The 12,352-nt window shown below is 44.7% G+C and overlaps 1 protein-coding gene across 17 annotated transcripts in view; it reads left to right on the forward strand.

Moving 5' to 3' along the window:
* Positions 1 to 12,352, forward strand: part of Pcnx1 (pecanex 1) — a 137,192-nt gene that overhangs the window by 45,284 nt on the left and 79,556 nt on the right. For 7 of the 17 annotated variants that reach the window (XM_087553286.1, XM_087553285.1, XM_087553287.1 and 4 more), the window contains 3 exon segments: positions 2,407 to 2,452; positions 3,309 to 3,398; positions 9,252 to 10,964. In XM_087553286.1, the coding sequence (XP_087409412.1) occupies positions 2,407 to 2,452; positions 3,309 to 3,398; positions 9,252 to 10,964 (1,849 nt within the window). 17 annotated transcript variants of the gene reach the window in all.

The following is a 12,352-nucleotide window of genomic DNA, read 5'->3' on the forward strand; positions in this document are numbered from 1 at the left end:
CTTCACTTCTAAGTGGAGGAGTTACCACCATTTTCCTTATTTTTTTTTCACTTTTACAAAATTTAATAAAAAAGAGTTAAAGAAGAAAATTAAACCTTTCGTGATGTTATACATAGTAAAAACTTTTAAAGATAGTGAAGTCACTATGTGTTCTCTTTTTGTTGGTCATGTCACAAATGTCATGAGCTCTTCTGTAGTGATAGTTCTGTGATTTATATTATTAATTATCTTGTATACAAGTAGTTATGATTCTTTGATTTTGGAAAGGGGTTTGATGGAAAAAAGCATTAAGAATCATTATCTGTGGTATCTCTTTTATTGGTAGACAATAGATTACTCATCCCAGAGAGATTTAGAGAAGTGGGATTGGTGTTTGCTGTGTGGGTCTGGAGGCAGCTGTGTGCTGGCTGGCATTCTCTGTCCTCTAGGCTTGTCTGTGAGGCCCTGGGGTGGGCAGAGAGCTTCGTTGTGATGCTGTGGGGGAGTTAGGACGTAAGTGGGGTGGGGCAAAGGCTTCTCTGTCTGGACCTGCAAGAGGCATTTCACTAACATCCAGTCATCAGAACTACTAGGTCCTGTAGCCCCCTCAAGATGGTGCTGGGGTCCACTTCTCATAGATCAAAAGACATGGAGCCACATCTGTACAAAGTGGGAAGCTTGGCCAAGAGGGAAAGGGAAACATTTGAGGATTGTGAGCAAATAACTCAAACTCATATTCAAATAGTTTGTTTTGTAAGTTTATATTCCCAGAAGAGTATCCATTAAGTGATGTTTGTATTTGCTTGTTTAAAAGTTTGATATAAGAAGTTACTATGTGTTTGTATTTCTAGTAGACAAATAATATTTTCCCCAGTAGCTTGCCTACCTGTTCAGTAGGTGTTTTAAGAATGGAATTTTGCCAGTAAAAAATTAGGGGCTTATTCATTTCTATTATTACTTATTTTTAATTTTGGAAATAGTTTCTCACTGTAAAGCCAGGCCGATCTCAAACTTGAAATCTTATCACCTCAGCCTCCCATATGCTAGAACTATGGGCTGGCAACACTATGCCTTGCAACCATTCCCTGTCAGGGGCAGTATGGTGAGTGCCTGATGGCTACTTAAAGCAGATGCTAAAAACCCTGAGAGAGTCAAGCTTCACAGTCAGCCCTAAGATATTACAAAGCTTAGTGTGCATGTGTTTTATGTGTTGTGAGCATGTGCATGAGTGCATGCATTTGTTGTGTGTGTGCATGCAAGTGGCTGCCCGATGAGTTCCAGGGATCTGCCTTTTCCACCCACTTAACGGTGGGCTTGCAGAAGCCACCACTGTTTTACTGGGTGCTAGAGATCCAGTCAGATCCTCCTATTGGCAAAGCAAGCTTTGACTGACAGTCTTCTCTCCAGCCCTAGAAGCTTAGTTTTTATTGGTAACATCGAGTTTATTACTTTTACCTGTGTGTATTTTTGTTTTCTTTTTCATTGACAAGTTCCTTATATATCACATTGCTTTTGCGGTAGCAGTTAATGAATGGCCTTCCGGATTAGTTTAGCCCTCCTGCTCTGCAAGTGGAACACTCGTACGTTCACCTGTCTTCTGAGCTTGTCCTTTGTACACTGTGGCTGCAGTGACTTTATGAAGGGGGAGGTTCAGTAAAATAAGTATCGTGTGATTTAAGTTTTATTTGCAATGCTGAGTGCAAGAAACTGTCTTCTTTGAGTCCATTGAGAAACTTCCTGGAAGAGTTTCTACAGCTTGCCTCTTTAGCTGGCAGACTCATGCTGGGTTTTGTTTTCTTACTGTATTTGTGGAATTTGTGGTATTTATTTATATGGTTGTGTAACTGATGTGTGTTAACATTTAGGAAAATGTTAGACCATCTTGAATATAAACTTTAAAGGCTCATCAGTTACAATTACAGTTTGTGCTAAGAATTCCTTTTTTTGATTTTTATTATTTTTAAATGTTCTAACCAGCAAAAAAAAGTTCTTCACATCTTAGAACTAAGAATAGTAAGACTTGACGTTGTACTCTGTGTCATGTTAGTATATCTTGTCCCCTCAAACTTTGTTGTTTTCTGCCCTACGAAGTCTTTGTTTATTTCCCACAGACTGGTGTGTGGCTTTGCTTATGGTTTATAGCACAAACATGCCATGATGTAATGTAAATGATGATAATAACTCCTCAGGGCGCTAGCGGCAGGTGGCAGGTGTTTGCCCAGGGGCTCCATCAGTCTTGAGCATCCTGAGGGCTTAGCACGTGCTCAGCAAACAGCTGTGTGCCTCTGGTGGCACGTGCTAACAGGTGCCTTTAATATTGATGGAAGGGACTGCTAGTGTGCCACAGAAGATGGTTTTGATAGTCCTGTGCTTTGGACTAGTGGTGACTTGAGGCTGGTGTGTTAATTCTTTTTTTTTTGCTTTCAGATTGGCTCTGGATCATCTCGACTTGGAACAGCAGCAACTATTAAAGGTAGCCTTACTGAGCACTGACTACCCATCCCTCTCTTAAAGACAGCATTCCACTAAATCCATTAGGGCATAACGTGATCTTATTAAATTGCCTCATTTAACTTGTGTTATCCATTTATCATTAAGTATTTCAGATACTTGAACATTTTGTATTTTTTATAAGTTTTGATTTATTGGAAAACTTTTGGCATATGGGAGATGTTTTCAGAGTATGGGTGCAGCTTGTGAAAAACTATTGCTGTGGAAGGTTTTTTTTTTTTTTTTAATTCATTTATTATATATAAGTACACTGTAGCTGACTTCAGACACACCAGAAGAGGGCATCGGATCCCTTTACAGATGGTTGTGAGCCACCATGTGGTTGCTGGGAATTGAACTCAGGACCTCTGGAAGAGTAGTCGGGTGCTCTTAACCGCTGAGCCATCTCTCCAGCCCCCTGCTGTGGAAGTTTTAAAAGTGATCGTAATTTAGACATTGAAAGAGAACTTTCTCTTTCTGCTTATTCACCTACAGTAAGTGTACCGTTCTGCTGTGCAGCTCAGGGTGTCTAACCTTCCTCGGGGTGTTTCCCTCTGTTCAGTCTTGTTAAAATAATAGGCATTTCTTTTTAGAATCTGTCTTTTTTTTTTTAAGCTAACACAAACTATCCCTTATTACGTGTGTTCTGTGCTCTGTTGTTATGTTACTGTTGTGTTTTCCCACGGTCCATCCTACTTAGTAAGGAGTTCAGTGCACTCTGCACACAGTGAGTAGTTGCTGGCGTGCTGACCTGCCTTAGGTGACAGACTCCTCACTCTCTGCCCCTCTGCCATGCCTTTGCTTCAGTGTCATGCCTCGTGTGTTTGTCTACATTGTAGGAGACACAGACACCGCTAAGACCTCTGATGACATAAGTTTGAGTCTGGGCCAGAGCTCTAGTCTTTGTAAAGAAGGAAGTGAAGAACAAGGTAAGCAGTGTGTTACAGTGACATTCTACCTTGTACTGTGTGGCCATTGGAGGAGTGCCTCACGCACACTTATCAGAAGTGTTTTCTTAGTAATTTTCTACACAGTCTGTTGCTCTGTAGCTCTGGCAGATCTGTAACTCACTGAGTAGCTCAGGCTGGCCTCTAAATCTTAGGTGGTCGGTCCTCTGGCCTCTGCTCCTAAGTGCTGGGTCACAGGCACCCAACACCATGCCTGGCTGTATGTGGTCACTTGCGGGAAACAGTGGTAATGCCGCATTTTCTGTACTTCTAACGTCCTGACTTGTTAGGCTCAGCAGGGAGAGACTTTATGAACGTGCGCTCCAGGGTGTGAGGTGGCAGGCGAGCGCCTTCTATGTCTTTAGTTGCCCGTTGACATTATGTTTCACCCTCTTCCATTTTTTTTCCTCCTCCTCCTCCTCTTTTTGAAGCAGATAGGTTCGATATATGTAGTGTTGGCTGGCCTGGAACTTGTGTGTAGACCAAGCTTGCCTCAAGCTCATAGCGATCACCTAACTCCTCCACCTCCTGAATGCTAGGATTAAAGGCAGGTGCCTTTCTCACAATCCCATCCCCAGCAGACTTCATTATTTCCTCCTCCTCTTCTTCCTCCTCTTCCTCCGCTTCTTTTAAAGATATATTTATTATATATGAGTACACTGTAGCTCTCCTCAGACACATCAGAAGAGGATATCAGATCCCATTACAGATGGTTGTGAGCCCCCATGTGGTTGCTGGGAATTGAACTCAGGACCTCCGGAAGAGTAGTCAGTGCCTCTAACCACTGAGCCATCTCTCCAGCCCCCATACCTTATTTCTTATAGGCATATTCTGTTTATTCTGTTGCTGGCACTTGACAGTTTATCATTATCTTGTCATTGTAAAATTGCTTCTGAGGACCCCCCCACCCCCAGGACTCTAAACAGACTGCATGGTGTGGATTTCATTTTCCTTCTTTTAAATTAAAGGTAAATCAGTTACTTTCCTATTGCAGTATTCATTTCTATAATCTGTACCACTGTGATGTCTTGACAGCTAGGACACAGTCTTAGAGTGCTGAGCCTGTTTGCATTCAGGAGTCATAATTTGTTATCTTACTGTGTATCTAAACACTAAGCAAGGCTTTTGTTTGTTTGTTTTATGATAATCTGATAGGTTGAGATTCACACACATACAGTACTACCATGGCAGGTATAGTTTAGATCATGTCTGGAATTCACTTAGCATAGACTGTTGTCTGGCTTAGGAGTCCATGTGCTTGTGTTTGCAAAGGCCTAGGTAGCTCTGCAGCTCATGTGTCCCCTCGGTACCCAGCTCTGTTGTTATGGAGGAGGGGAAAGTGGACACGGTTGTACTACACTGACATGAGTGTTTTATAAGAGTGGCCAGCCTGGATCCCACAGTTCTTGGCTTGTTGTCTTCATGTGCACTTACCCGGCTATCACATCAGGCTGCTGTTACTTCACAGGTGAGCCCCTTAGCACGTAAAAGGGAGAGGGCTGCAGGAAACTCACCCACAGTCACTCAAACTGCTATACTCCTTTAAGGTAGTGTTAAAAAATGCTTATTGTATGTGGATATTGATGTAGGTGCGCGGGTGTGGGAGAGAGAGAGAGAGAGAGAGAGAGAGAGAGAGAGAGAGAACACAAACTGAACTCAAGAGCAAGCACTGTTGATGCAGGAGCCATCTCTCTGGTCCCTTCAGTAGTTTTTTTAACTTGGATTTTATCTGTTGTCATTATATGCACGGCACTGTTTAAGTATTGGAAACTAATCAGTGAACACTTTGTACCCTCTTATGGCTTTCAGGGTCTCAATAAGGAGATGTATTACTGAACCAGTTATAAGAGTAAAGAGAGATGGAGACTAGGAAATGGTGGGGTTGGGGAAATAGTAATCTTAAATAGAGTGGTTTTTTACCTAGGGCAGAGCCCTAAAGAGAGCCCCTTCTCTGCAGGGGGAACAGCAGAGGCAAGAGCTGTAAAGTAGGAGCACAGCTGTCAGGGTTGAGAACCAGAATGTGTGGGTGGATAAACATCTCAGGTCATTTTTAAAGATACTTGCTCTAATTCTTAGGAAGATGGACTGAGTGGATGCTGAAGTCGAGAGGTCATTTAGAGGGCCATTGTCAACATCAGGGTCGTAAGACATGGTCTGTTCTCTCTCTCTCTCTCTCTCTCTCTCTCTCTCTCTCTCTCTCTCTGTGTGTGTGTGTGTGTGTGTGTGTGTGTGTGTGTGTGTGTGTGTGTGTCTGTACTAATAAGATGTTGTTAGTGGATTATAAGTTTTCAATAGTATTATTTTGGGATGGACACCAGGGAAGATGGGTGTCCTTTCTAAATTAGAGACAGGAGAGGATGGAGGCTTGGTGCAAAGTCCAGTCAGGGCCATTTGGGGTCTATGTAGTATGCGCTTCTTTGGGATCTCAAAGCAGCCATGAGAAGAGGGGAGTCAGGTTACATGTCTGGGTTAGACATTTAGGAATTGTCGGTGTGAATACCAACCAAGCAGCCAGCAGATCAAATGTGGGTCAGAGCTGTGCATGCAGGCTCATACCTAAAACTTTACGAATCCAAAGCCAACCTGGGGCAGCAAAATGGCAAAGTGAGTTCCAAGCCAGACTCCACTGTAGAGTGAGACCTTTCTCAAACAAAAACAAAAAAAACAAAACAAAAACCCCACCACCACCAAAAACCAGCAAAGCAAAACAAAGTGCCAAAGCACACACTGAGTTGAGTTCTTCAAATTGGTAAACTAATGGGGCAGTTCTGTAAGGTTAGCTAGCACAGGTTTTCCACGGTCCTGGCTGTGGTTTGTCACCACCTAGTGGCAAGTGTTTGCACTGCTGAAATACTGTTTAGGACCACCTTGGTCTCAGGTGCCTGGCTCACAGGTTGGTACTTGGTAAGAGTCTGGATGCTTAGTAGAACTAAGCATGTGGAATTCACTGTGATTCTTCACTTCAAGGAGGAGATTTTGCCAGTGTCTTTGCTCTGTCCCACTCATGTCTTCCTTGTCTAAAATCTGAATTCTAGCTCACCCCCATGCAAATACAGGCTTAAGGAATACTCGGACAACAGTCCAGGTGTTTGAGTGTTTTTCCTGGTGCCAGGAAGGTGAGAGAGATTTGAGGAAGTATAGGTGGGAAACTGAAACATCTCAGGCCTCGGCCCTGAAGTTTAGACTGAATAGAAGAAACAGCTGCTGTGTCAAGAGAAACTCTGAGCCTGCTAGATGCCAGCATGCTGGAGGAAGGCTCACATCTGTCAGTACTGCTGCTCGCAAAGGACTTGAGGATGCAGCTTGCCCATTGCTTGTAGCAGTGAAGATGCTGCTTACCCTGACATCGGTTTTTTTCTTTTCTTTCCTTTTCTTTTCTTTTCTTTTCTTTCTTTTTTTTTTTTTTTTTTTGGAGCTGGGGACCGAACCCAGGGCCTTGGGCTTGCTAGGCAAGCGCTCTACCACTGAGCTAAATCCCCAACCCCCCCTGACATCGTTTTAATGGAGTGGTGTCAGAGCCTGTTAAGCTGGGGGTGTGTGGAGAGCGCCTGCCCAGAGTGTGCATGTGCTAAGGCCTTTAGTTCAGTCTCCAGCACCACTCAGCAAAACACAAACAAAAAGCCCCGAAGAATTGTTTGAGAGAAAAACAGACTCCTGATTATAAACTACACTTTTAATAAATTCTTGCAAAGGACAAGAGGACTAACATAGTAACTAGCAAAAGACATGAAAGATGGGGGAGGGGAGTCTATATTTTAAGAGAAATAATAGCATGTGTCTATCATTGGTAGAGACAATTTAAGACAGAAGCCCGGAACACACTTCTGTTTTATATGTAAGCCTGGTTGGCTGGTAGCTTAGGCAAGCGTCCGGTGTGAGGAATGAAGTGGTCACACTTCTGCCACTGAGAACTTCTGTGACTTTGCATCCTGTTATTTTTCATTATGACTCAGCTGTCATACTGTAAAACCCTCCCTTCTAGCTGAAGCACTTTTCGGCACACACAAGATTGTAGTCCTGTTTCAGATCTTTTCGTTACCACAGAGGAAACCTGCACCTGCTGCCATCCCCTCTTTGCGTCTTCAGCCTCACAGCCTCTGGTTGTTCTTGCTGTGGAAATAAGAAGGCCTGAGTTCATTCTCCGGTGTAAAACCATGGGATGTGGCAGTGCACACCTGTGGTCTTGGGGAAACAGAAAAAAACCAACTGCGAGAGCCTGCTTGGAGAGCAAGCAAGTCAGTGAGCTCCAGGTTCAGTGAGAGGCCCTGTCTCAGAAAGTGAGGGGGACACCTGCATCAGCTGTGCCTCCACATGTGCACACACCATGCCCCACCCTGCCCCACAGGTCTTTGAGGAAAGCTGGCTTTGTGTATTTATATTTTTAAAAATTCACTGTTTATAAATTATTTCTTCTTCATATGTATGGCTGCTTTTCTTGCATGCATGTCTGTGTATTACTTGCATGCTTGGTCAGAAGAAGGCATCAGACCCCTGAAACTGATTACAGATGTCAGGAGCCTCTATGTGAGTGCTGGGGGTTAAGTCTGGGTCACCTGAAAGAGCAGCCAGTGCTCTACTGCTGAGCCGTCTCTCTAGCCTGAGCATCAGCATTTAAAACTCCCATTTCTTAATAGATGTGTGAGTGTGCGCACACACGCATAGTCTGTCCAGTTGTGCTGTTCTAATATAATTGCAGGTGTCTGTCCATTCAATGGAGCACCCTCCTAGGGCACCCTAAACTGACTCTTCCTCCCTCAGACACATCACCATAAGGCACATCTCCGCAGAGTGGGGCATGTGAGCTGCTGTCACTATGTGACTGTCACAAACCATGAGATATCTTGCATCATTAAGTTGTATCTCGTTTGAGCATTGATTTAACACTTTGATTCTGTTGTTTGTTTCTTCCTACTCTAGGTTATAACTTTTTAATTTCTGTGACTGATGAGCGTGATGGTGCTTTGTGTGTGTGTGTGTGTGTGTGTGTGTGTGTGTGTGTGTGTGTGTGTGTGTAATGTGGACACACATGTGCTATGATGTCCGTGTGGAGGCTGTGTAGTGTTAGTCTCTTCCTCCCTCTTCATGCTCCTGGCGTGTACTCAGGTGGCCAGGCTTGTGCAGTAAGAACTTAGCCCACTACAGCATTTTGGAGGCCCCATTCTAGGTTTTTGTTTGTTTGTAAAGTAATCTTATTAGTGTTTCAAAAGAATTAAAGTATTTCCTTAGGCACAATAATGACAGTTACTACTAATTTTGTTTTTGAAATACATATATATGTAGATAAATTCAGTATTTCCTGCCTGCTACTTGATAAGTTTGGTCACACATCTTTTAGATGAAGAAACAAAGGCTCATTATTGTAACCCAAGGTTACCTATTTGTAAGTTAGAAATAGAACTTGCGGCAGGCTATGCTGGCACACACCTGAAATTGTAGACTTGGGGTGCTGAGACAGGAGGATCTGAAGTTCAAGGCTAGCCTAGGTTAAATACAGAGACCCTGTTCTAAAGTGAGGGAGGGAAGGAAGAGGGGAGAACAGACACACACAGAGAAAGAGAGGCACTCACACACGCATGCACGTACTCACACACGCACTCTGGAACTTTTTCTGAAGCCTTTGAAAGAACTCAAATGACTTGAAAATTCAGTTAGGATGGGTTCTTTGTGCAGTTTTGAAACAGAAACCAGCTCTCTGGGTTGACTAATCAGCTTGTCCAACGCTCTGCTTGAGGATTGCTTACACTTACCTCTATACACTGTGAGTTCTTCTCTGTCTTAACTCGTAGAGAAGCCGGTGTGTATCTGTATTAACATCTTTAACTGTGTTTGTCACAGATTTGGCAACTGATCGCAAGCTCTTCCGCCTGGTCTCCAATGACTCCTTCGTTTCTATTCAGCCATCCTTGTCCTCTTGTGGACAGGACTTACCAAGGGACTTCAGTGACAAAGTGAGCCTGCCAAGCCATAGCCAGCACCACCGTGTTGATCAGTCACTGTGCAGTGCCTGTGACACAGAAGTGGCTTCTCTTGTACCTTTACATTCACACTCTTATAGGAAGGAGCACCGGCCACGAGGAGTGCCACGCACTTCCAGCTCTGCCGTGGCTTTCCCTGACGCCTCACTGAGTGGCCTCCCTCTTTACCAACAGCAGCAGAGACGGGGGTTAGACCCAGTTACTGAGTTAGACTCATCTAAGCCTCACTCAGGCACCAGAGAGTCCTTAGTGGGGCAGTCCTGCCCTCTTGCACAATCTCAGCCTGCCGCTGACCGGAGAAAAAGTTACTCTCAACCACCCACCAAGTGTGGGAAGAGCAGGGCGTTGAATGCTGAAAAGAGTGTGGACAGCCTCAGGAGCCTGAGCACACGGAGTAGTGGGTCCACAGAGAGCTACTGCAGTGGGACCGACAGGGACACCAACAGTACTCTCAGCAGCTACAAAAGCGAGCAGACCAGCTCCACTCACATAGAGAGCATCTTGTCTGAGCACGATGAGTCTCCTAAAGTGGGAGACAAGAGTGCCCGGAAGGAGGGCTGTGCCGAGTCAGCGGAAGAGAGGTGCCACGGGGCCACTGACCGAAGGACTAGCAGTGACAAGACTGCCCTAGAGGGGAGCACACCTGCTGGGCCTCCCGAGGCCCCAGACGCTCAGGCATCTGAGGAGAAGCCTGACCAGGTTGCTCCCAGCAGCTCTGCATCAGAAGATGCCAATAAAAACCCCCATGCGAACGAGTTCACTGTCCCCGGGGACAGGCCGCCTGAGCAAAGTGCAGAGAGCAAAGAGGAGCAGGGCGAGAAGCCCAGCCTTTCCACAGACTCCAAAGTTTGTAAAGACGATGGTGGGAAGCAGAAGGAAGGAGACGTCCGACCCAAATCCTCCAGCTTAATCCACCGGACAACTTCTGCCCATAAACCAGGCAGGAGGCGCACAGGAAAGAAACGGGCCAGCAGTTTTGACTCCAGTCGCCATAGGGACTATGTTTCCTTTCGAGGAGTTTCTGGAACCAAGCCGCACAGTGCTATATTTTGTCATGACGAGGACTCTAGTGATCAAAGCGACTTGAGCAGAGCACCCAGTGTTCATTCTGCTCACCATTTCAGCAGTGATAGCTCTTCCAGTGCCACTTCTCATTCCTGCCAGTCTCCTGAGGGCAAATACAGTGCCCTCAAGACCAAACATGGCCATAAGGACCGGGGCACAGACTCAGACCACACGCACAGAGCTCATCCAGGCCCTGAGGGAACAGCCAAAAAGAGGGCATCTCGGAGGACTTCCAGCACACATAGCGCCAAGACACGGGCTCGGGTTTTGAGCTTGGATAGTGGCACTGTGGCCTGTTTGAATGACTCAAACAGGCTGCTGGCACCGGACAGTATAAAGCCCTTAACCACTTCAAAGTCAGATCTTGAGGCCAAAGAGGGAGAGGTGCTGGATGAGCTGTCTTTGCTGGGCCGGGCTTCCCAGTTAGAGACGGTCACACGGTCCAGGAATAGTTTGCCAAGCCAGGTTGCATTTCCTGAAGGGGAGGAGCAAGATGCAGCCACTGGAGGTGAGTAAGCTATGGGACGACTATGGATTGACACTGTTGCTCACAATAGTCTACTAGAACCTTCAGAGAGCACGGTTTCTCTGTACCAGGAAAGCACACTTCTTTCAGTGAACATGGTGGTCTCCAGTGGTCCAGCTGTCTTACTGGACACATCAGCTTATTCTTGACTGCCTCCCTTTTCTAAGCTAGTTGTGCTAGTGATCACCCAGTTATTTCTCATCCTCTGTACAATACCAACAGTCTCACAACTGTAGTAGGGTGGCCAGCCACTCACAGCCATGACTCACAGTGAGCTGCTGAGCTTCAGAGGCGGACGCTCACCCGTCACGAGACTTCCAAACGCTGCTGTAGCTCCAGCGTGGACTCAGATAGCCAGTTCTTATCTATTTCTCTGCTTTTCTCTCAGTTCAAGCTTTAGATATTAAGGAAAAAAATTCCTATAATTTCACACTGTCCTTTAAAGTTAAACTCACTAGAAGTTTATAGTTTATATTAATTAGCATTTTATCTTGTGTTTATTTGTTTTTTAGTTTTTGAGATAGGATCTCAATGTGTAGCCCTGGTTGGCCTGGGACTCATTACATAGACCAGATTGTCTTCAAACTCAGAGATCTGTCAGCCTCTGCCTCCCAAGTGCTGGGATTAAAGGAGTGCAGCATCCCATCTGGCCATATTAGCATTTTTAATCCATTAATAGTTGTCATGGTATCCCTGGTGATGGTGTTTGGGTAAAGTAATAACTTAGTGATTCCATGATTTGGGGGGAATTGTACTGAGTTGGATAGGTGGTGTAGTACTGTGTCAGTGTGTAATGGGCCATTTTTTGCAGGTGTTTTCCCATTTTCTACCCAGGCAGGTTGCCTGTTTTGCTAGAATGAGAATGAGGCCTCCTGATGTTGGCACACAGGTGTCTGTGATATAAAGGTTGTTGTCATTTGCTGTGATAAAGTTCTGTTTATGCAGACATTTTCAAACATGTCTACACTTATCTCAAAACAATTCCAGACTCATCAAGACTGTTTCCAAGGTCATATTGTGGAAATGTTCTTCCTGGTTTTGGTAAGGTTCTGACAAAAATTAACTTGTATTGAGAATGTAAAGAAATTATTTTTAGTGGTGAAGAAGCTGCCAAGGTAGTCTTCTAACCTATATGTTAGAGATGAGAGTTGTGGCCACTTGGTAGTTCTAGGAGTTTTTGACCTGGATATCATTCTCTATTTGTAACAGATCTGAAAGACTATAAAGGTTCCTCAGAGAAACCCTGTTGTGTGTTTCTGTTTATGGTGTCAAGGAATCCATTAGGTTTTAAAAGATAGCTTAATTCTTTAAGTTAGCCAAATACAATTCGAGACTGACTATGCTTAGGCATGTGCTCTAAGTATTGTTGT

Source organism: Rattus norvegicus, chromosome 6, assembly GCF_021556685.1.
Source record: "Rattus norvegicus strain SHRSP/BbbUtx chromosome 6, alternate assembly SHRSP_T2T, whole genome shotgun sequence".
Lineage (NCBI taxonomy): Eukaryota > Metazoa > Chordata > Mammalia > Rodentia > Muridae > Rattus > Rattus norvegicus.